This window comes from Actinia tenebrosa, unplaced genomic scaffold (genome assembly GCF_029948245.1).
Source record: "Actinia tenebrosa isolate PJP-AT-01 unplaced genomic scaffold, QUT_ActTen_1.0 PGA_scaffold0__85_contigs__length_37466705, whole genome shotgun sequence".
Classification (NCBI taxonomy): Eukaryota; Metazoa; Cnidaria; class Anthozoa; order Actiniaria; family Actiniidae; genus Actinia; species Actinia tenebrosa.
In genome coordinates, this window is record NW_028292569.1 from 36,976,204 (window position 1) to 36,997,922 (window position 21,719).

At 37.7% G+C, this 21,719-nt stretch overlaps 4 protein-coding genes across 8 annotated transcripts; 3 read left to right on the top strand and 1 right to left on the bottom strand.

The window, feature by feature from the left end:
* The first annotated feature begins 10 nt into the window (after positions 1–10).
* LOC116299945 (uncharacterized) lies at positions 11–12,558 on the top strand. Of its 4 annotated transcripts, none has more exons than XM_089025652.1 (12): positions 11–77; positions 209–363; positions 434–563; positions 7,421–7,538; positions 7,670–7,795; positions 8,044–8,079; positions 8,675–8,808; positions 9,484–9,538; positions 9,782–9,968; positions 10,333–10,589; positions 11,116–11,228; positions 11,427–12,558. In XM_089025652.1, exons 3-12 carry the CDS (start codon positions 472–474, stop codon positions 11,662–11,664), a joined length of 1,356 nt encoding a protein of 451 aa, XP_088881778.1. In that variant the 5' UTR covers positions 11–77; positions 209–363; positions 434–471; the 3' UTR covers positions 11,665–12,558. The 4 variants fall into 4 exon arrangements, with proteins under 4 accessions (XP_088881778.1, XP_031564533.2, XP_088881777.1 ...); XM_089025651.1 differs by having other exon boundaries at positions 40–153; positions 298–363; XM_089025653.1 differs by lacking the exon at positions 11–77 and having other exon boundaries at positions 190–363.
* LOC148914214 (uncharacterized) lies at positions 1,913–5,564 on the top strand. Its single transcript, XM_089025648.1, has one exon. It carries the CDS (start codon positions 2,408–2,410, stop codon positions 4,817–4,819), a length of 2,412 nt encoding a protein of 803 aa, XP_088881774.1. The 5' UTR covers positions 1,913–2,407; the 3' UTR covers positions 4,820–5,564.
* Positions 4,801–7,399, bottom strand: LOC148914215 (uncharacterized). Its single transcript, XM_089025649.1, has one exon. The coding sequence runs from the start codon at positions 7,280–7,282 to the stop codon at positions 5,693–5,695; it is 1,590 nt and encodes a 529-aa protein (XP_088881775.1). The 5' UTR covers positions 7,283–7,399; the 3' UTR covers positions 4,801–5,692.
* Positions 12,559–12,731: 173 nt separating the features above from the next.
* Positions 12,732–21,593, top strand: LOC116299979 (secretory carrier-associated membrane protein 1). 2 transcript variants are annotated; one of them, XM_031708718.2, is made up of 10 exons: positions 12,732–12,883; positions 13,041–13,142; positions 14,097–14,189; positions 14,726–14,764; positions 15,004–15,070; positions 15,456–15,587; positions 16,270–16,429; positions 17,935–18,036; positions 18,686–18,803; positions 20,136–21,593. In XM_031708718.2, exons 1-10 carry the CDS (start codon positions 12,839–12,841, stop codon positions 20,283–20,285), a joined length of 1,008 nt encoding a protein of 335 aa, XP_031564578.2. In that variant the 5' UTR covers positions 12,732–12,838; the 3' UTR covers positions 20,286–21,593. The 2 variants fall into 2 exon arrangements, with proteins under 2 accessions (XP_031564578.2, XP_031564577.2); XM_031708717.2 differs by lacking the exon at positions 16,270–16,429 and adding an exon at positions 16,830–17,004.
* Positions 21,594–21,719: the final 126 nt, after the last annotated feature.

Sequence of the window (21,719 nt, forward strand, 5' to 3'; positions counted from 1 at the left end):
GGAATCCCGTAAATATTGTTTCAGAACAGACATCTTTGAGCGCGCTCGACGTCGGGAGCTGCGCGAGGCGGAATTGTGTGCGTATTTCAAAAGTACAGGGTTTATTTCATTTTCATTTTGTGATATTGTTGTTGTTGCTCCGTTGTTTTTAAGGTATATATCCATTTTCACCTTTTTTCCGTTTTCTCGATATGATTATTACTGACAGACTGACAGCTCGTGGCTAAGTGTTGGCGATTGTCACTTGTCAACAGTTTTAACTTTTGATGTCAATAACACATGTCACCTAATCCGCAGCCCGCATCATAAAAGATCTGTGCTTTCCCTGTGGCGGCTTCGAAAAGCGGTGACAGTCACAAACTGGTATGACTTTATTCCTAGTGCTTTGAAAATTTCAACTTCCAACATCAAAAATAATCCAAACTATTCACAGATATTTACAACAAAAACAGTAAAGCTCAACCATCAACGATGAAGTATTTGAATCCTCGAACATGCTTTCCTATGCTCGTGATTCTGTTTATATTTATCAGTCGAGGACAAAGCGCTCAGGAAAATTCCAGGTAAGAAGACATTTATTTTCATTCATAACACAGTTCTTCGAATTCATTTAGTTTAGGTTGCTTGTACTGTGTTTAAAGGCAGCTAGAAGATCACGTGTGAGTGCAGCGAAAATAAAACGACACAATGTCGACCCAAGTATATAAAACCGCGCCAAAATGATGCATGAATTGAGTCACTCTTCGTATTTTTGTTCATCAGCTTATAAGATTCCCGATATATGAACAAAAAAGCTGAAAAAGCCAAAGCTAGGTTAACGGTTTAAGTTAACTTCATTTCAAATAAATTATTTATGATATGTAAGAAAGCGAAAGATGTCTGCAGCATTGACAAAGCTGTATAGTAGTCAATAGCAGTTCAAGCCAGCCACCAATATCATAAACATGATATTAATATTGTATTTTCAAGCCTGAGGCAATATTTTAGCGTTCTTAAAACCCCTCCGTAAATGCCGAAGATTAAATATGTCGTCTTTAAACTAATGATTTATTTGCCAAGAATGAAGTTGACCTTCCAATCCGATGTCGGTGAAAAGCACTGAAGCTTGTGATCTGGAAATAATCGTTAAGTTTACGAAATACTTCCGCTAATACATTTTATAATTAATAGTTTTTTGGATCGGAACTATTGTTACTCTTGTAGAGAAATGTAGTAGAAGTACAAAAATTACATAGATTAATTAAGGGAGATAGCACTGTTTATATAACCGACCACACATCAGATACTCCGAACTATTCTAAGGAAGTATCTGTTTACTTAATCTTTAATGACAGCCAATTGAAATAGATTACTGTGCTTGATCAGAAAATAGATATCCTTGTCAAAACAAATCATGCATCGTATCCTCCTTTGCGAGCGTGCTTAGGGCCGGGCCGTCCTATAAATTTTAAGTAGGCCACACTCATCCTCGTTGGAGTGGAAGTCAACGGCTATATCCCTGAATCCGGTTGTACGAAGGGTGGATAGCGCTATTCGACGAATCAATCGTTATCCAGTGAATATTTTGTAGCCAGGATAAAAAGGGGATCCGGTTAGAATCTTAGCATTAAACGTCTCCAGCTTAGCAGTCAAGGGCCACTTTATAATATATGTCTGGACCGTATCTATCAATCAGTATACTTAGGGTGCGTAACTAGCGAGGAAGGGCGAGGGTATGACTGCAAGTTACTATTTTTTACCTCGCATCTCGGCGCCGTAATTTTTATACCTCTAAATTTGACAGGGAAAAGTGCTACATAGGTGAATGAGGTGTGAACAGCCTTGTTTTTTAATATTTATTGCGAGCTTTCGGGCTAAACACGTATCATCAGGGAAAATGTGTTAAACTGCCCCCTCCCCCTTCCACTATACGCCCCTGGTCTGAAGTGTCAATTCTTGGCTTTCACGTGACGTCACTGACCTATTTCGACCTATCCAAATATGGGCGTCCGCCATCTTTGTGCCCCTCCGAGTGTGAAATGTTGTGATAATAGTAGGCCATTTTTATAGTGTTTAGAGTTTTAGCTCGCTTCAGAGCCAAATGACGTCTCAAAACTTTGGAAAATGGCTGTGCCAGTGCTCTCGAAATATGGATCAGGTCTTGAAAGTCATGTAAAGGAACGTTATTTGAAGAAGATCGAGGCAGTAGGCGTTGATCCAGTCACCATACCAAGTGAGCAGTTTGATCCTGAATGTTTTGTTTAGTTACTTGGTTTTGCAGACGAGCTATTATACGAACGATCAGTTTAAAAATTACAAGAGTTTGGAAGCATATAATCAAGTGGTGTCTGGATTTGTGGCTTCAGTAAGAGGACGAATTATCTCAAGCAAGCATGTGGTCGTGGCGAAAGTTCGCCATTCCCAACGCATGAATGACCCTCTGGCCGATATTTGGATCATTGCCGGCAAGGATGGTACGATTTTTTCTGCTCATTGTTTGGGTTGTAAAGCAGGCCTAGCAGAATCTTGTTCGCATGTTGCCAGCGTCTTATTTTACATCGAATGTTGGACAAGAATCAACGGGAAATTAGCCTGTACCCAAGTTAAGTGCACGTGGCTTCTTCCCACGTATGTCAACCAAGTATCTTACGCAAGGGCCAAGGACATAGATTTCTCTTCTGCGAAAAAACTCAAAGAGATTCTAGACAGTAACATTGATAAATTGAATGATGAAAATTTAGGACAGTCTCGTAAAAATCAAGCTGGACCTGGACGAGACCCGAACCCTTCAGCCCAAGTTTCAGCAGCGGAAAAGGAGGAATTTTACACAAAACTCTACAACTGCCAAACAAAAGCTGCTTTGTTAAGTTTAATCGACCCCTTCGCTGACCATTTCATTTCCAAAAGTCGGAATGTTCCAGTTTTATGTGATCTTTACGAGCCTTGTAATTTAGATCTAGATTATCTAGAACTGTTGCGAAAGTGCTTAGATGTCAAGCTGAACATTTCAGACGAGGAGATAAAAGCGGTTGAGCAAGACACAAGAGATCAAGCTAAGGGCCCAGGTTTTTTTAGACATCGTGCTGGCAGAATTGGAGCCTCTGTATGTGGTGCTGCCTACAACACCAACCTAGCTCAGCCCTCCCAGTCACTGATCCAATCTATCTGCTACCACCACTTGTACGAGCTGGATAACAAGGCCATTCGACATGGCATCAAGTACGAACAGTATGCCATTAATGCATATGAAAGCTTAATGAAAACAAAGCATATTAACTTTGAACTTAAGAGATGTGGTTTGTTCATCAACAGGGAATTTCCTTTCATCCATGCAACCCCAGACTTTTTAGTTTCTTGCAATTGCTGCGGATTGGGATGTGGAGAGGTGAAATGTCCCATTTCCATCCCCAACTGTGACTTTAAGCAGTATGTTCTACAAAAAAACTCTTGTCTTGAGGTGGTAAATGGCCTAATGAAGCTAAAGAAGAGCCACAATTATTACTTACAGGTTCAACAACAGTTGTTTACTCTGCCAGAAAGAAAATATGCTGACTTTGTTGTTTGTGCTGTGGATTCAGATGGAAATGCACACATTGTGTGTGAGAGAATTTACCCAGACCCCCACCACTTCAAAACTGTCGTGAAAAAGCTTGAAGCATTTTGGAGGATTGGCATACTCCCTGAGATCTTGGGATGGTGGTACACAAGAAAGTGCAATGTTATCATTAAAGTTCCAGGTGATCAAGCAGTCTGCTTTTGTAGAGGACAGTGCAGTGATGAGATGGTCTCCTGCAGTAATGCTGACTGTCCTTATGGCCAATTTCACATAGAATGTTTGGCTGTAGGTGGGAAGTCCATACCTAAAAGATGGTATTGTCCTCACTGCAGCAGGCTGCCACAGTTTAAGAGAGGAATTGGGGCTTCAAAAGCCAAGCCGAAACCATCTACTGTCAACCAAGCTGCAATGCAATGCAATGCTATTCGTGTTTGTAATGCAAAGGCACTCATAAGTGATAAACTGGTTGAGTGCCACAATGCCAACTGTACAAATGGTCATTTTTTTCATCTTAGCTGTTTGGGATTGAAAAGAATGCCAAAGAATCACCAGTCAACGTGGGTGTGTGGTGCCTGTAAAGCTAAAGAAAACAAATCATCCACACCTACCACTTCTACTTCTTCAAAGACAACCTCTGCCAAGCCAAGCAATTCACCATCACCAGAAACTTCAGAATCACAAACAGATGATTGTAATAGTGACAGTGAAGATGATATTGAAATCACACAGGTTACAACCGGTGTTGTTGACAAGTATAGTGCCCTTGCAACACTAAACAATGCTGATTATGACCTCATCAGTGATCCTGCTGGATGGCTTAATGGTGATATAATTCAAGCTACCCAAGTATTATTGCAGAATGTAAACCAGTCAATTGAGGGATTTCAGCGCCCAACCCTAGGAAGAGCAAGGAACTTTGATGTAGTTTCGGGAGAATTTATTCAGATTTTGCATACAGGGACTGATCACTGGGTATGTATTAGCAGTATAGGATGCTTACCTGGTGTTGTAAATCTTTATGATAGTCTCTACCATCATGCAATTAGCCAGGAAATAGAGGAGCAAGCAAATGACTTAATCGGTGGAAGACTAGTTAATTTAGAATTTGTACCAGTTCAGCAACAAAGTAATGGTAGCGACTGCGGAGTTTTTTCAGTTGCTTTTGCTACGTGTTTGGCTTTTGGTACTAACCCCAGTCATGTAACTTTTGATGTTGCTAAAATGCGTCCCCATTTATTAGCTTCCCTTAAAGGTGGACAAATAAGCATGTTTCCAACTTTTTAATTCATTCTTTAGCAAAGAAAATTATTAGTGATAAGTAATAGTCAGTAATATGACATAAATATTATAATAAATAATTTTTAATAAATAACCAAAAGCAAAAAGCTGATAATCAAAATAAATACTTCATTTAAGCGATTTAAATCAGACATCTTTTCATTGGAACTCAGTGAATAAAATGTAAAAATGTTTGTGTCTGAACTGTCCAGCATTATCAGCTTCTTACTTTAGGCTCAGTCAAAACAGATTAATTCTGCTTTGAGAAATACACCAACATATTAAAATCTTTTCTTTCGAGATTCAATCTACATCTCTTATTATGAAATCTAGTGACAATATTAAAATAAGCAGGAACCCATGTTCAGGGAAATGGTGTATCAGGGAAGAAACAGTAACATGACAATGAGTCATACATAGAGCAATATTTCTAGCAATAAAATTAATTAATAAACATTTCAGTTGCTATTGAATATTATTAGACCTCTGTTTACCTTTGGCATAATATTTTTCAATTTCTCTCTGGCTAAAAAATTGTTAGTTGAATCAAAATCAGTATTCATGTGTTAGCCACAGTTATCTTCTTAGCACATAATCTCAGATGAAAAATTAGGCCATAGGTAAAGAGTTATTTTCACTTTCTTTTTCCTTCATGCCCTTTTTCATATCAAAATTTAATTTTTAAGATTGTTTGTCCCCTCCATATTTGGACTTGTTGAAGAACGTGAATAAAATTGTTGCTTTATTTCTAGTGAAATAGTAATTGTGATTTTAGTGTTTTGTGCCTGTCGCAATGTAATAATGATTTCTCCTGGTATAATGTTATTATAGAAAAAACTTTAAACATTGTTACCACCCCTGCTTTTTATGAAAAATGTACTACTCAAATGGCACTATGGAAGGACAAAAATTAACAAGTGCAGAGCAAACCCTTAAAATGCGGTCAACGATTGGTACCTGGAATTCAGGTGACCCATTCTGGTTGCTGCTTACAAAGTTTGTGGGCAGTGTTCCTTCCAGAATAGTGTATTTTCGCCGCAGTAGACCAATCACTTTTTCGACGTGTATCCTAACACTGGCTATCCCCCTTGAATGTTCAACGTCAATGGGATCTAACTGGGCTTTCCCTTTGGTAAATGCTGGAATTACCAGTTTTCCATGCTTTAAACCAACACTTTCTGTGATGGTAAATCCCCGATCAGCCATGACTGTATCCCCTGGGGTCAACTTATCTAAGAATCCACAATTCTCAGTTAAATATTTATCTGAGGTGCGGCCACCCCAAGCTTCAGAAACAAACCAAATTGTACCTTGGGGAGTGATACCAATAAGGATCTTTATGGTGTTGTGGTGCTTATAAGATGAGAACGTTTGAGCTCTGGCCATAAGATTTGTTGGTTTTTCAATAAAAACTTCAAAGCAATCGATTATGACAGTTACTTTGCGCCTAAATGTATATTGAAAGCACATTGGCATAGTTTTCCACAACTGTTCCCTTTCAGGCCAATGGATAAAGCAGGACAACCTAGAATCCATTGCCAATATCCAAGAGGTAAATATTCTTGATACAATTGACAGGGACACCACGAAACGATACGCTAGGTCTTGAAAGGGAACGTTTAGTCTCAGCTTCATCAGTACCAGCACAAATTCTTGAAATCTATTAAGAACTGTAGATTTCCGTTGAACATGTGGCGCGACATGCTCAAACACCACCATCAGGACTTCATAGGAAGGTAGTCCTGTGTAAAATCGAACTTTATCAGCTGTATCGAAGAATTCTCTGTCCGGAGCTTGATATGCAGATTTTAAAAACATGTATTCAAATTCATCTGTCTGTGTGTCAGCGTTCTGTGAACCTTCAAAATAAGTTAAGTCTAAGTCCATCTGTGTTGACTCGTCCTTGAAAGTCACTACGGGTGTCTGGGTGCTCTTGTCGAGTATTTCTTCACGCTCATCATTCGCACTGCTGCAAGAAGGCTCAATATTAAAACATGAATTACTCTGTGTTTCGGTAGAAAACTCGATATCTTGGACAGCATTCCCAGTTTGATTCAAGTCCTTCTTTTTCCTCTCGACTCCAAGTTGCTGATGTTCTATGATTCGCTTCCTGCGCTCTCTTGCCCTTTCAGCTCGTTCTGTCTTAGCTTTCGCTGCTTCCTTCAGATCTTCTTCCTGACTTTCCTTTTTTCCAAGGTTAATAGTTGGAACCCAATCAATATTATATCTGTCCCAGACTTTTGCAGGCTTTCCAGAGACAAAGTGAAGACCACAAACACGTTCGGTTTCAAGAACCCTCTTCGCGTCAGTATCGCCTCGACTGATGGCCGAAATCCAAAGCCTTCTCCGCTCTCGTGTCAACTCTTCGTGCTCTTCGCCTTGATTCGATATCACTTTAGGTATTGAAGAAAAGGAAACTTTTTTCTTACCGCTCTTTGAACCGCAACCAACTACGATACAATGCACCATGTTCAGTGAAAAGTTCACACATATCTCTCTGTCGCGTCTGTTTGTTTACTATCGAGGGGCACAAAGATGGCGGATAGCAACCGTTGTCAAGACCGGTGTCACGTGGGTGAAAGCCAAGAATATATCTATCTCTTGCAGAAGACCCCCTAAGATCGAAACCAAAGATGGCAGTCTCGTTCTTAAGGCGGGAGAAGATGGAGATATTGTTTTTGAGCCTGATGCAGGTCACCAAGTCCGGATTGGCTCTCTAGTCTTGGTGAGAATTTTTCGGGATGTAAAGACCTATAGTTCATCTTCGTTGCCATTATCATTATTATCATCATCTTCTTCTTCTTCTTGAATCCCAGTTAAAATTTCTTCTAAAAGCATCTTCTTTTCCAACTGCAGAATACTAACAGCAGCAGCAGCACAGTACAAGGGCCGAAAGGAGAGCCGGGTAATCCTGGTCCTCCTGGTCCCATGGGAGACAAAGGTGATAAAGGAGAACCTGGACATGGTGGTTCAGATGGATTAGTAAGCAAGCTCCATGTTAATTGTGTATAGTCGTTATTTTAGGGAAGATGCGCTTTTTGTTGAAAGTTGGATTCAGAGAGGAAGCAATACGATCGCAGGGGTTGGTCTGGGTATCGTGTATCTGTTTTTTAGCCTTTCCCTTCGCCGTCGTCGTGCGCACGCGCAGTTTACTCTTCTTCAACCTCTTTTCAAATTTAATTTGTCGAAATTTACCTTTGAATATTCATAATTATATAATATATTTTCAGCAAGGACCTCCAGGTAGGCCGGGGAAGAATGGAAAGGTAAGACATATTTTGATCCAGGTCTGCTCCTTCCAGTTAATAAGTGCTTGCAGTGCAAATTTGTATTCTACGGTTAAAAAGGGAAACCTAAAAAGTCCTTCAAACTGACAGTTTTAACATGTTGAAATTAGATATATTTACAACAAAAAAAACAAACAAACAAACAAAAGGAAGAACCGAATCGCAATCGGGTTTCATGTCATTCCTACCGCGCACGTTCACAGTCGATGCAAGTAAAAATGCCATTGAAGACTAGCTGGCCGGCTCACAAAGAGGCCACTTTATATGAAATTGATAGGTGAATGAACATAAATCTAAAGTGGTATCCCTGTGGCTGACTCTAGGATCGTTGAGTGGAAACTCGAGCTTGCGCAGAAAGAAACTCCGGAAGTTGTCTCTCTTTTCTGTCTTGTGCTGTACTCAATGTCAACCGACCTTCAGACCGAAACTGGTGTCGGCTGCGAAGGAGACTAACGGATCTACCCATGGCAGATAGGACTTGAGTTCTTCGAAGTTAAATATGTGAAGAACTATTAATTTTTACTACCCTTCAGTGAGTCTTTTTTTTTTTTTTTTTTTTTTTTTTTTAACCAAGGATGGAGTAAATGGTACCATGGGTCCTAAAGGAGGTCAGGGTCCACAGGGGCCTCAAGGGACTCAGGGGCCTCAGGGCCCTCCGGGACCTCCAGGACCAATGGCAAAGGTCGATAATTCAACATTGAACAAGAGGTAAAGCAATCATACGATTTATTTTGCTTTTTGCGCCCTTTACTTCTCAATCTTGCTCCTCCGCTCTCCATCAAAACAATTTGCTCATCCATCAGTTTATCTGGTCAACGCTACCATGCCAGGATTACCTTCAGTTTTGACTTGACTTGTACCCCAAGTCTGTTTATACATATATATATTATACATATACGTATATAAGCACGGATTGCTTTTCAAAGCGCGTCTGACACGAAAAAACGCGACCATGTGAGCTAAGCCATTAGCGACACAGGTAATATTTCGGGTGTGCTGGTCATAGCAAGTGGTTAATCATCTATGGTCTAAGAACCGAGTAACCACTAACTAACCTGTAAATCCAGGGATAGCGGTGTCGGGGCCAAAATCTCCGGCGTAGCCGTAAATGCTTCGCGTTGCCATGCGACGCTTCAGCCCTCGATGTCTGAATATATGGTCCCAGTTAAATCTATCAACGAAAATAAAAGAAGCGCCAATAATAATTCCCCCAATAGATGAACTTTTATGTAGATCGAGATTATTTTGGTATCATAAAAGATTGAAAAAAATGTATATATTTTGCGCAATTATATTATACGTTTATCTAAATGACATAAAGGTCTGTCGAAAGTTAGATCTGTCGAAATGTTAAGTAAAATGCGTCGTGCTTTTCATTCCCAGCTGCAACGAAACGAAAGACTACGGACAAATAAAATACTCTAACTATAACGTCCAGGTAGGTAGATCTGTTCAGCAGTATACTATAGTATTGACTTGCGTGAGTGACGTTCGGTGCACGACTGACATCAAGTATCGTGTTTCTAGAATGTCTTCCTGCTTTCTAGCGATATGATTGGTTAGCCCGTAATGTCCACTGCCCTCTCGCGCGCGAGAGTCATGTCTTGGTCAGTGTCCTGGTATATAACAGATTTTTTACACACGTAACTCGTATACTGATATGTTCGAATATCTTTTTAAGGTCTGTACTCCAACGGGATGGAAGAGTTTGGCCTTAAAGGAAGACATCTGTGACAACTCAAGCGTACCTAGAATAGATTTAGAAACCTTTAAGATATCAAAGTTTGGTGCTCTTTTCCAATTTAACGATAACCTCAGAGTGAATCTTAGCCCGGGGAGTGTCGCCACGAGCGTTAATCTCACCGCAGGTATGCTATTCTGGGTCCGGTTGTACGAAGCCTGGATAGCGCTATCCGGCGGGTAAATCCTTATCCAGTGGATAAGTCGATGCTGTTATCCAATAAATTTATCCACTGGATAAGATTTATTCGTTGGGTAGCGCTATCCAGGCTTCGTACAACCGGGCCCTGGAAAGTGTGAGGAGAAGAAACGTGCTTATTGCTTATTTCTGGCTTATAAATTATAAATAGGGACTAGAAATATCACTAGTAACCTAGGAGACCTAGGATGAGATGAACGTCCAGCACAGGATGCCCCACTATCATCACCCGGTACACCACCATCACCGCAAGCTTGTGCATGCTTTAGATGTTAATTATTGTTTTTTAACAGCTTTTGAAGATCATGCATCTAACAATACAGTGCCCGAGTACCTACCTAGCGCGATGAGTAAAGCAATTCGACTAAAAGGAAGAAAACATATCAACCTCATTGGGATCCCTGTGGATTTCTGGTCCGGAAATGAATGGTCTGTCATGGCACTAATCAAATTTACTGACCAAGGGTTAAATTCCCAGAAGGAAATTCCAGTTATTGGTGCTGGCGGGCAACAAAATGGCAAAGGATTTCACCTGGGCATAAGATCTAAGGTATTTATTATGACCAAAAGTCCATAACCAGTTAATGGACTTGTGTTATGAACTGATTATACAGGTGCACTAAGCCACGCCCGACCGGTACCACTACGCTTCGTGCGTCGTTCGCCTCATGTCGCGGGCCGGTCGCCGCGTGTTGTTGGCCGGTCGCCGCGTGTTGTTGGCAGTTCGCTGCGTGTCGTGCGTCAATTGCCGTGTGTTGTACGTTGTTTGCCGTGCGCTGTTCGCCCTGCGTCATATGACAGGTCTTTCCGATATCCGAAAAATCGAAGAGTCGATTCAAACAAACACTAGGACACGCCTCTGTCGTCATGGTTACTGTACAAAACATCATCCTTGTCTTTTCCTTGGTAGAAGAGTCTCCCTCGTTGGCGGTTCTTGGTTCTTGGAGAGAAATTGCCAACGAGGGAGATAGACTCTACTAGCTGGGAATTCCTTGTCATGCTCCTTAACATGCAAAAACTTTATTATTTCACTAAAATAACATCCACTCAAAGCGGAAATCTTTTCCGATTCACAGCGCGTTTTGCATGGGTTTTACTCAAATGATATGATTGGAGATGCGATACTGAACTTTGACCAGTGGTATCAGATAACGTGGACCTGGAAAAAGGCTTCTCCAACAGGAACGAGGTATTTCAGTTTCATCGTATATTTTCATCAATAACGTATCTGTGAATGTTAGTGTAGAGGGGTGCAATAAGTGCATCGGGTATCTTTTATAGAAAGTCCTAATTTTGTTCCCCGTCCCCTCCCCCTAACGAAAACAATAGCGATGCTTTCGAATACAGTAGATATATGTTATAACTAGCTTTTGCTTTGGAATTTCAGGCAGATATTTGTAAATGGAGTTTTGGATAAAAAACAAGATGGAACTTCTGGTTTTAATGGAAAGAGTGATAACACGGAGATAGGAGCGTGGTGGAACGACACATCGAACAGAAATAACAACATCCAAATTGACACTCTGTATATCATTGATAAAGTGGTGGACTATGAGAGCAAATGGACTTCCACTGACTGGCTTGAGCTCTGTCAAGCTCGACTTGTCAACAACGACATGCCCTAATAGACTGTTTTTGGGATGCGTGTGACGTCATAGCTAGCCGCCATGTTGGATGACTTTAAGAAAGGATTTGGTCGGGTTTTTTTGTCATGTCATCCAACATGGCTAATGTTTGGGAGGGATCCACGCCTCCACACAGACCTTGAAACCTTGCATGATATATTGTTTGGTTTTTATCGGCCGCCATGTTGGTTGAATTCGAAACCCGAAATTTGTTATTTGTTATAAGATGGCGGTCACGTTGTGGTCGCGTTTTACATTATTCAGTAAAATCTCTCGGAAATGATTTCAAATCATTCACATGCCTTATGTGTAAACCACAGGGAGCCCACTTAGAGTAGTTCTTGTTCAAAAAAGCTTTCGTTCAATTTTATGGATCAACAAAGAGAGATAATGAGATAAGAAAATTGCTTTTGGTGAACGGGTAGTTAGTTATAGAACAGTAACATTTCTTGTTATTTTTTTCTTTCTTTCTTTCTTTGTTTCTTGTTTTCAACACTTTCTTTCTGTCTGTCTGTCTTTTCTTCTTTGTCTCTTTTCTTCAAGAAGAAGTGACAATTGTTTATACAAGCAACCCTTAACTACATTTCTAAAAAAAGACGACATCCAACACATGGATGAATATGGGCAATATTAATGGTCTCTGAATATTTAATTTTAAATTGATGTTAATAGAGTGCACGCACTAAATCCGTGAACATTAGTACTATTAAGTACTATTTCATACAGAATCCTTTGTTTTCTATTGTTTATTTATCACCATTTAGTACTAAAAGTTAGTATTTGTTTCACGGGTTTAGTGCGTTCACTCCGCTAAGAACTCATAACAAAGTACAACTGTTCCCAATATGTACGACTATAAAATTCTCTGTAATAAATAAATCATTCTCAAATCCGTATCGTCTCCTTTTTTAGTTCTTACGAATAGGTATTATAATATCACGTCTTGACTTTTTCTTACTAAAGCGTTTTTTTTTTCATATTAGTCTTACTCAAGATCTTATAATTTGATATTACGTCATGGTAAGATCACATGACAAAGCGATAGTTGACTCATGCGCAATGTGTATCCGGATGTGAAATAATTTTGGTGGCGAGACACGTATCGGGCAAAAAAAAGACAATTTTATGCCTTAAAACAACGATTATTCTAAAGATCATACTCAAAATATAAAATATGGCTAATAAACCGTATACTGATGATTCAGAAAATCCATTTGCGGTAAGTGATCGCATGGAAAAACTGGTTTTATATTTTGTAGTTTACGTCGTTTTGAACAGATATTTGAACACAAGCCAGAATGGTTATTAGAGAAAACTTGATTTACTTTGTAGTCTTTAGCGGTATTTTCGACTCTTTTTGCTTGAATTTCTCGTAGGATCCTTCTGTTGCCTCTATGACTAGTAATGCTGCCAGAGGAATAGAGGATTTTAATCCTTTCGCTGACGAAAACCAACCAAGTAAAGGACCTTCCACAAAGGTGAGCTTGTCTTGCTTTCACCTTCACTCATATTGTGTTCACTTCGTATCATATTGTAATATTTTAACGGCATTTATATGAAATATTTTATAATATCTCCAAGTAATGGCTTTCTCAAAGACATCTGTCAACGTTGGTTTGAATGATATGATCTCGCCTTGAATAGATGACATTTTTAGATACTATATTTGAAGCCATACAGATCCCATAGATCAAGAATTTGTCCACACAAACTCTCTCACATAAACATTAAGCTTAAATTTTGAATTTATTTAAGATTTATGTATTTTACGATTTATTCATTTATTTTTATATTCACGATTTTATAGCTATATTATAAAATATTATGAAATGAGAAATTTTTAAGTTACTGGGAAACAAATTTTCATTCATTTTCTTTTTTCTGTTCTATTTTCTTACTGTTTTGTCTTCCCTACTCAATGTTTATTGTTCATGTTACAATGTTAATCCTGTCACCTTGACTTCCCTATTATAAAGTGCACGTTTTCTCTTCCATTATTATTACAATAGTTAATATAAAGTTAGTTATCTTAATTGAAAACAATTTACTTCTACAGTTAATCAGAGTCAATTCAACTATGAAAAGATCAAGAAAATTTGTGTAGGAAATACCACCTTAACTAGTTCTCAAAGAATCAATACCTCTTGCATTTGATGAAAGTGGCTTAATACCACTCCTCCTTCTCTCATTGGTCAGATTAAATAATTAAATGCAAGTGGTATTTCTCATTAATTCTTTGAGAATTTAGGTGATATTTCCTTTTATTGATAGTGTACATCTAAAATAAAATACCTGTTTCTGAAAAAAATGATAGCAAACTAACCATATTTAATATATTTATCTTTAGTTTTGGATTAAACAGGTGTTATTCTAATGGTGTTTTTATTGCATTTATTATATTATAAGTTATATTTATGTTATTTTTATAACAGTCAACAATTCCAGCCCCAGTTATAGCTCCTATACCAAAACCCACCACACAGCCAGCTATCATAGAAACAAGGCAAGAACCACCTCCATACTCTGTAAGTACGATACTTAAAGTCATATGTGCAGTAACTTATTGGGTTTGTTGATACAGTTATTCTGAATAAACAAACAATACGTATAGAGTTGCTCAGTGCTTTCATATAAACAGAGAAACATTGGGAAATGAACTGCATATTCGAGGGTTTTCTTTGGCATAATATTCTCAAAAAAAATTATACTCAAAAATACTAGAGTACAAGCACTATAAGTGTGTAACATAAATACCACTGAATACTGCTAAATTATGCTAATCCTATTGTTTTCTATTGTTTAATTAGCACTATTTACTACTAAATAGTGCAAAGTGTTGCACACTTTTAGTTTTTGTACTCTATAATGTAATGTTATTTAATATATCTTTTCAACTCTTATAAGAAAATATAGAAATAATACTCAAGGAAAGGACCTGTGATATGAAATAAAAAAACACCTTTTGCAAAAGAAAAGGTCACACCTAACTGCGTTGTCTGTGCCTATGTAGTCTCATTGGAATTCTGAAAGCTCATGTTTCAATATTGTCATTTGGTTGTAGGTTGTTGAAGAACAAGAGAACCTAAAGAAAAGACAAGAGGTATATTAATTAAATAGATAGATTTATCATCTTTTTTTTACTATCATCATTCATGTATTTAACTTGAAATTTGTACATGTAGTTCTAGAAAAATTGTTTTCTTCCTCTCTGCCCAGGATTTATATTAATTAAATAGATAGATTTTTCATCTTTTCTTTTTTTACTATCATCATTTGTGTATTTAACTTGAACTTTGCACATGTAGTTCTAGAAAAATTGTTTTCTTCCTCTCTGCCCAGGATTTGGAGAGAAAAGCTGCAGAACTACAAAGAAAAGAACAAGAACTACAGCGCATGCAATTTACAGGTATTGTTATGATACAAAAGGACTTAATTAAGTAATTTTCACATGCAGTAATCACTAGTATCCAGTTCTAAATATGAAAACAATTTTTTTTAACTTAATCCTTTTTTCTCCCATGGACTTATATATATATGTAGACCAATTTTCATTTGAGCTACCCTGGATGTATTTAAAACATACCTCTTTGGTATTCATAATCTCTATAATTTAGGTCGTTGTTGTTTGCAATAAAAAATAGATCCGGTTATTGAGAATGAACTGGTTCTTAAAAATACATGTCATATAACTGGGAAAATCCAAGATGGGTGAAGGTGGCTGGAATGAGTACCTTGCTAGGAATCCTGGGAAGAAAAGGGGTAACATATCATTAATATTGTAATATGTTCAGGTTACAGAGAAAACAATTTTCCACCTTTTCCAAAGTGGTGTAAATGCAAGCCTTGTTTCTATCATGATATTCAAGTAGACATCCCAATAGGATACCAGAAGACATGCCGACTTCTCTTTCTAAGATGGCAAGGTAAGGACTTTGAACACACTTCAACTCAGGTGTTTTTTGTTTGTTTTTTTTTTTTTTTGCACAGCGAAAATTTGCAAGTATTTTCTATTATCTCTTGTCAAAATGAAATATTTTCCGCCAATACAGCAATAAATAGAGGATATTTTAATATTTAAAATATTTAAAAATTAAATTAGATAATAAATTATTCATTCGGTGTGTATAATGAAGTAGAGAGAATAAGAGAAAAATATCATTTCATATTCCAGCTGTGTTTTCAGCATGGTTGGTCCTTGTAGTGTAGTGGTTAACACATCGGACTAGAATACCGAAGAAGTGGGTTCGACTCCTGCCAAGGGCATTTGATATTTTTCTCTTATTCTCTCTACTACATTGATTGGCTAATTCATTAGGGGTGATAAAAGCAAAATCACCTGGTTTTAAGGATGAAAAATATTCTTGTTTTAATGTCTGTTTATTACCAGCTACATTAATTTTCTTTTCATTTATCATAAATCTAATATTTAACAGCTGTTGTTTGTGTGACACTAAAAGCTAATTCTTTAATATTGTAACATTATTTGTGTTCGTATGCTTAATGTAAGTAACACATTTTCTTTCTTTTTTTTTTTTTTTTTTTTTTTGCCTGTTATACTCACAGCAAGACTAAAGTTATTTTTTGTTTATTGCATTTGTTTTTCAGCTTATTCATTTGTCATGTGTTATAATTTCTTATGTGCGTTTGCACTTCTGGTTGAGGGGATTGACAATGGTGAAACATTTGGGCTCTCAATACTCTACTTATTAGCAAATGTCCCTCTTTCCTTTTTGTGTTGGTACCGACCTGCTTATAAGGCACTAAAGTAAGTTATTTTATGGTTAAATGGACAGATACTCTTGGGGTAAGATAGCAAGCAGTAATTATTTATTTACTTAGCAGTAAATAATTATTTTTGGCCATTTTTTAAGGAATGATTTCACAAAAAGCACTGTTTTAAAATAAAAGGGATGTCACTTCTTGCTAAACTTTAAAACTTCACCACTTATAAAATATTAATCATCCAAGCAGATCTAAATTGCATGAAAATATTTAAAAATTGAGAATAGCAGTTGATGGTAACAGCATTTGTTTTAATCATTTTTATTGGTTTAAGTACGTAATTGTAGCAGATTTGTATCGATGCTTGCTATGTTGCTAACAAGTTTATCTGTTAACAATTCAAAATGGTATCAGTAAAAGGGGTTTTCCTCCTTGTATTTCAGCATACTGTTTTGTGATGTTTTTCAATTTTCTATCTGCCCTTGCACTGATGATTGAAAAACCCACTAAAGATAGTTATGCAGATGGCGAGACATTTGGCATCTCTATTGCATACCTTCTCATAAATATCCCTGCCTCATTTCTGTGCTGGTACAGGCCTGCATATAAAGCCTTGAAGTAAGTTAGAAGGGATGAATGAATCAGTAAAAGATAAAAGGCATGGTTTGTCAACTTTGTAATAATACTTGTCAAAGTCATTGCATTTGGTGTAAGGGTCCCAATCACCCACACTTTCCTATCCAGCATACAGCACTGGCAATGGTGGTTTGCTGACTACATCCTGGATCTATAACCTATCTTAGATATGGAACTTGTGATTTACCAATTATCTCAGTATTGCACAGCTTAAAGTTCAACATTACTGGTCAAAATGATTGGCAAGACAGAGAGTTCCAAATCTACTTGCTGAAATTTTAAGCCCTGCACTATCTACTTTCACCACCAAACTACTCTCAACCCTTCAACCCACGACCAAGGACCAGCAGTCAACCTACACAGTTGGTGGTATAGTATCACCAACTTATAATCAATCTACCAACAATCCAACACCTACCAGGTGGCAGCTAACAATGAGTTAGCCTACCACCAACATGTTTCCTACATGTATAACATACCAGCGACCTTTAGATTTATAAAATTGGTCCTGTGCACGTGGTTAACGCTAAATTGTAGTCGATTTCCGATTTTTACAATCTAAAATTTCAATCTACATACGCTATCATGACTACAAAACGATAGTGCCTCTCTTTAAAAGTTAAACATTTGTACTTGTCGTCGGATCTAAAGGTCTCTCTACCAACTGCATGGGAACTTCATGGAAAGCATGGGTGGCGTAGCAGTGAGAGCTCTTAATTGCCTCTCACCAATGTGACCCGGATTCAGGTCAGATGAGCTCAACATGTGAGTTGAGTTTGTTGGTTCTTTCCTGTGCTTCACCCGCTTTCCTCCCTATGCAAAAATCAACTTCTAATTTCCAATTATTTAATTTATTATTATTATTATTATTATTATTATTATCATCATTACATTGCATTTCTTTTCTTGTAGGAATGACAGCTCATTTAGCTACGTGATATTCTTCCTCATCTTCTTTCTGCACATAGGAATAAACATTTATTATTCTCTGGGAGTTCCTGCAGGTGGAGCATGGTCAGTGTTAATTCCTGGAATAGAGGCTTTACACCATCACGTACTGGGCCCCATAAAGCAGATTAGACTGCCAGTGGTTAGATGGCAGAACAATAACATCCCTTTGCTCTTGTGAATAGGAAGTTTGCATGATGGTGTCCTTTGACTCCCATTACCAAGATGCTTCACAAATTTGTGTTCCCTAATGAGAATAGTCAGACAATTCGCGCTAATTAACTGGACACAAGAAAGTGTGCAAGGGAGTCTGGTAGTAGAGGCCAATGATACCATCATGCAAACAAGCTATTGAATTCTTTTTCATGTAAACCATTGTATTGTTCCTGCCATCTAACTTGGCTGACGTCACGTGATGGTGCAAAGCTTCTATTAAATTCTAACCTGGAATAAATCTATATATAATATCCCACAGTTCTCTCTCATTTTTGTTGGTTCTTTTCATGAGTCCTTTGGTTGAATTTTCTCCCTCAATGAAAATCGACTTTTTTTTCCCATTTCATCATGGAATGAAGGCACAGGTTTGTAAAAAAAAAAATTTGCTACCCTCACTAATGATGATTACTTATTTCTCATTTATTTGTTCCTTCGCTCCTTCATTCATTCATCTTTCATTCATTCAATTTTCTTTTTTAATTCTATCTTTTTTTCCTAGTGGGTTTATCAATGCTACTGCAGCAATCCACGAAAACAACTCTCTGGGTGCAATGATGTATATCTGTGCTGGTTTCTTCCTCATTGGAGTTCTTATTGATATCTTCTTGCTAATTAAGGTAAAAAAATAGATATATTTGTGAGGATTTGCTCTGGAGCCAAACATGGTCAGCATGTTTTTATTCTCTCCTGTGCCACAAGGGTTGTTCTTCAGGTTCTCCAGTTTTTCTCGCTTCATAAAAACAAAATGCAAGTTGAGCGTTGTGTGTCATAAATAATGAATGAAGTGGTAGTGTGTGTAAAGCGAACCTAATGGAAGAGCCTCTCACAGGGAATAATGGCTGTTTGCTGTAAATATAGCACAGGTGAAAGGTACCAGGTGAAATAGGGGTAAGCTCGCTCACCTCTCACCACTGCAACCTAGGTTCAAGCCCCACTGGGGTCAATGTTATTGATGGTTTTCACGTCGGCCTTGTTGGAGAACTTTAACAAAAGAATTGGCAATGAATTCTCTTGTTATATCCTCCAACATGGCCGCCGTGTCTTTTGTTATTTAATTCTCTTGGGAATGGTTGAAAACCATCAGTATGTGAGTAGAGTTGTTCTTTGATTTTCTCCTGTGCTTCAAAGGGTTTTCTTAGTTTTCCTTCCCTTTAGAGTTCACACTTGTTGCTTCTTATGGTTGGTTATCCAGTCATTTTTTGTGGCTACTGCTTCGATAAAAACGTAGCCATAATGTCATTGTGTTGAGTGCGTGAGTGAAACACCAAAGGAAGCACAAATCAAATACCGATTTTAGTCCGATATACTTTCGGATATTGTTCGGAGCCAATCAGATCGTTGTTGTGATGTGACTACATAAAAACTGTAATAACTCTACAAATATTTCACCAATGTCATTCAAACTTGGACAGACATACATTGCCGGACATTGGTTACACACAGATGCCAATCATGTGACATATGACGTCATCAATCACGTGACTACATTAAAACTGTGATAACTCTACAAATACTTGACCACTGTCAGTCAATTTTGGATAGACATACATTGCCGGACATTGCTTAAACATGGGTGCCAATCATGTGACATGACGTCATCAATGACGTGACTACACATAAACTGTAATAACTCTGCAAATACTTGACCACTGTCAGTCAATTTTGGATAGACAGACATTGCCGGATATTGCTTACACACAGTGCCAATCATGTGACATGACGTCACCAGTCACATGACCACATAAAAACTGTAATTGCTCTATAACATGTGATCAATGTGAGTCAAACTTGGACAGACATACTTTGCTGAACACTGCTGACACATCTCTCAATCATGTGACATATGACGTCACCAGTCATGAAATCTTCATGGTGTTGAAAATGGCAGTAGCCACATGCAGGCTTTGACTGCCTATTTTTTAAACAAAATCATTATTTTTTTGCCTCAGATGCACAGGATCTATCGTATGGCTGGTGCCAGCTTTGAAAAAGCCCAGGGTGAATTCACAAGGGGTGTGGCAACCAACCCCCACGTCCAGGCTGCCGCAACAGAAGCTGCTGTACAAGGAATCTCAGGAGCTATGTCTGATAAGAAATAATTTGTCAATCATTTGTCTGTACTAAGTAGTTAACATCCTTATCAGACCATAGTCAATGATGATATTTTCCTAGGCTCAAATCCTGTATTGGATTTAAAATACAGTGTCTTAACTGTAGCCATTGGTAGACAAAACCTTTCTTATTATCTTTGTTCCTGGTCACACAAACAAAGAAATTTTCTGATAATTTGAATCAAATCAAAATATAAACAAAAACATGCCTTCGTTGTACCAGAGGGTTGTTTTGGTGAAACATAAGTTGGTAATGGCAACCAAACGAATCACTTGTTTAGAGTATAGATTTACAAGTTTTCGTACTGAAGACTAGCTCATGCAAAAGCTATTCAAAGTCAGGAATTCTTTTCCTGTAAAGCCACGTCGATTCAAGTGACAGAGAGGACAACAGGAGGGCATGTCAGTAATACTTGTATAAGAATCATATGATACCAAATAGAATAAAGATTTGACGATAATATAGACTCTAGGTTCAGCTACTCGCACTAACAGGTACTCATTCTTGATTCCGCTGCTTAGGTTACAGCGAAGGATTTCGTAGACAAGTGATTCTACTCCTTTTACAATATAAAAATACTAAAATGGGATTATCCTCACTATAAATAATAGACAAACTTTATATGATAATACACCCGAGTGAACGCTGATAGAACGTATGGTCGTATCGTGAGGCAAGGGTAGTTCTTCTACGAGTTTACTCTGGCTTCTTTACTAAACACATACTTGAAAGACTCCATCCACTGGGCATTACAAAAAGTATTTGAAAATAATGCATTAAATTAAGAAATACGGTTATATTAGTAAACTGGAAAACTGGAATTCTTTTCTTGCTTTGAAAGAGGAAAGAACGTAGATTTAGTAGAGTTTTAGAGTATATTCATTTCATGGTGTCATAAAATGCGAATCGTGGTTCCTTATTTATGCTGCGCAAAGCAACATTTTTTAAAAGTAGCGCAACTTAGAAACGCAGTATGATGCCTGTGGGTTTCTGTATGTTGTCTATAAACCATCAGTACCTCTGCGACTGAGATGGAAACTGAAACCCGTGCGATCCAGCGCTTAGGTTGTACGCATTTTGCTTGCCTTAACCCATCCTGGCGTTCGTAAATTATGTCAAAAATGTCTTGTATTTGACGTTATATTCCTCTTTGAAATCCAGAAAAGAATTCCAATTGTTGATAAGATAATTTTTGAACTAATTATGCATGAGTTCAATATTAGCGGAATGTTTTGTAAACGTTTTTGTAATTGTTTTCAATACGAAAAAAATAGTTTTGATGTTGGTATCATATACTTTGTTCTCTTGTGTTTTCATGACTGATTTGTTTCTAACATGATTTAGTTCTCGATGTTTTGTAGTTTTAATGGCTGTATAGAAAGCCCTTAGTAGTCTACCTTGACTTTTAAATGGCTTGTCAA

Excerpts from the sequence above, each read along its gene's own strand:
- LOC116299945 (XM_089025652.1), top strand. The coding sequence starts at position 472 with ATGAAGTATTTGAATCCTCGAACATGCTTTCCTATGCTCGTGATTCTG. Across the intron at positions 8,809-9,483 it reads AATTCAACATTGAACAAGAG|CTGCAACGAAACGAAAGACT; the intron begins GTAAAGCAATCA and ends TTTCATTCCCAG. Across the intron at positions 11,229-11,426 it reads GCTTCTCCAACAGGAACGAG|GCAGATATTTGTAAATGGAG; the intron begins GTATTTCAGTTT and ends TTGGAATTTCAG.
- LOC148914214 (XM_089025648.1), top strand. The coding sequence starts at position 2,408 with ATGAATGACCCTCTGGCCGATATTTGGATCATTGCCGGCAAGGATGGT.
- LOC148914215 (XM_089025649.1), bottom strand. The coding sequence starts at position 7,282 with ATGGTGCATTGTATCGTAGTTGGTTGCGGTTCAAAGAGCGGTAAGAAA.
- LOC116299979 (XM_031708717.2), top strand. The coding sequence starts at position 12,839 with ATGGCTAATAAACCGTATACTGATGATTCAGAAAATCCATTTGCG. Across the intron at positions 12,884-13,040 it reads ATTCAGAAAATCCATTTGCG|GATCCTTCTGTTGCCTCTAT; the intron begins GTAAGTGATCGC and ends AATTTCTCGTAG. Across the intron at positions 18,804-20,135 it reads ATATCTTCTTGCTAATTAAG|ATGCACAGGATCTATCGTAT; the intron begins GTAAAAAAATAG and ends TTTTTGCCTCAG.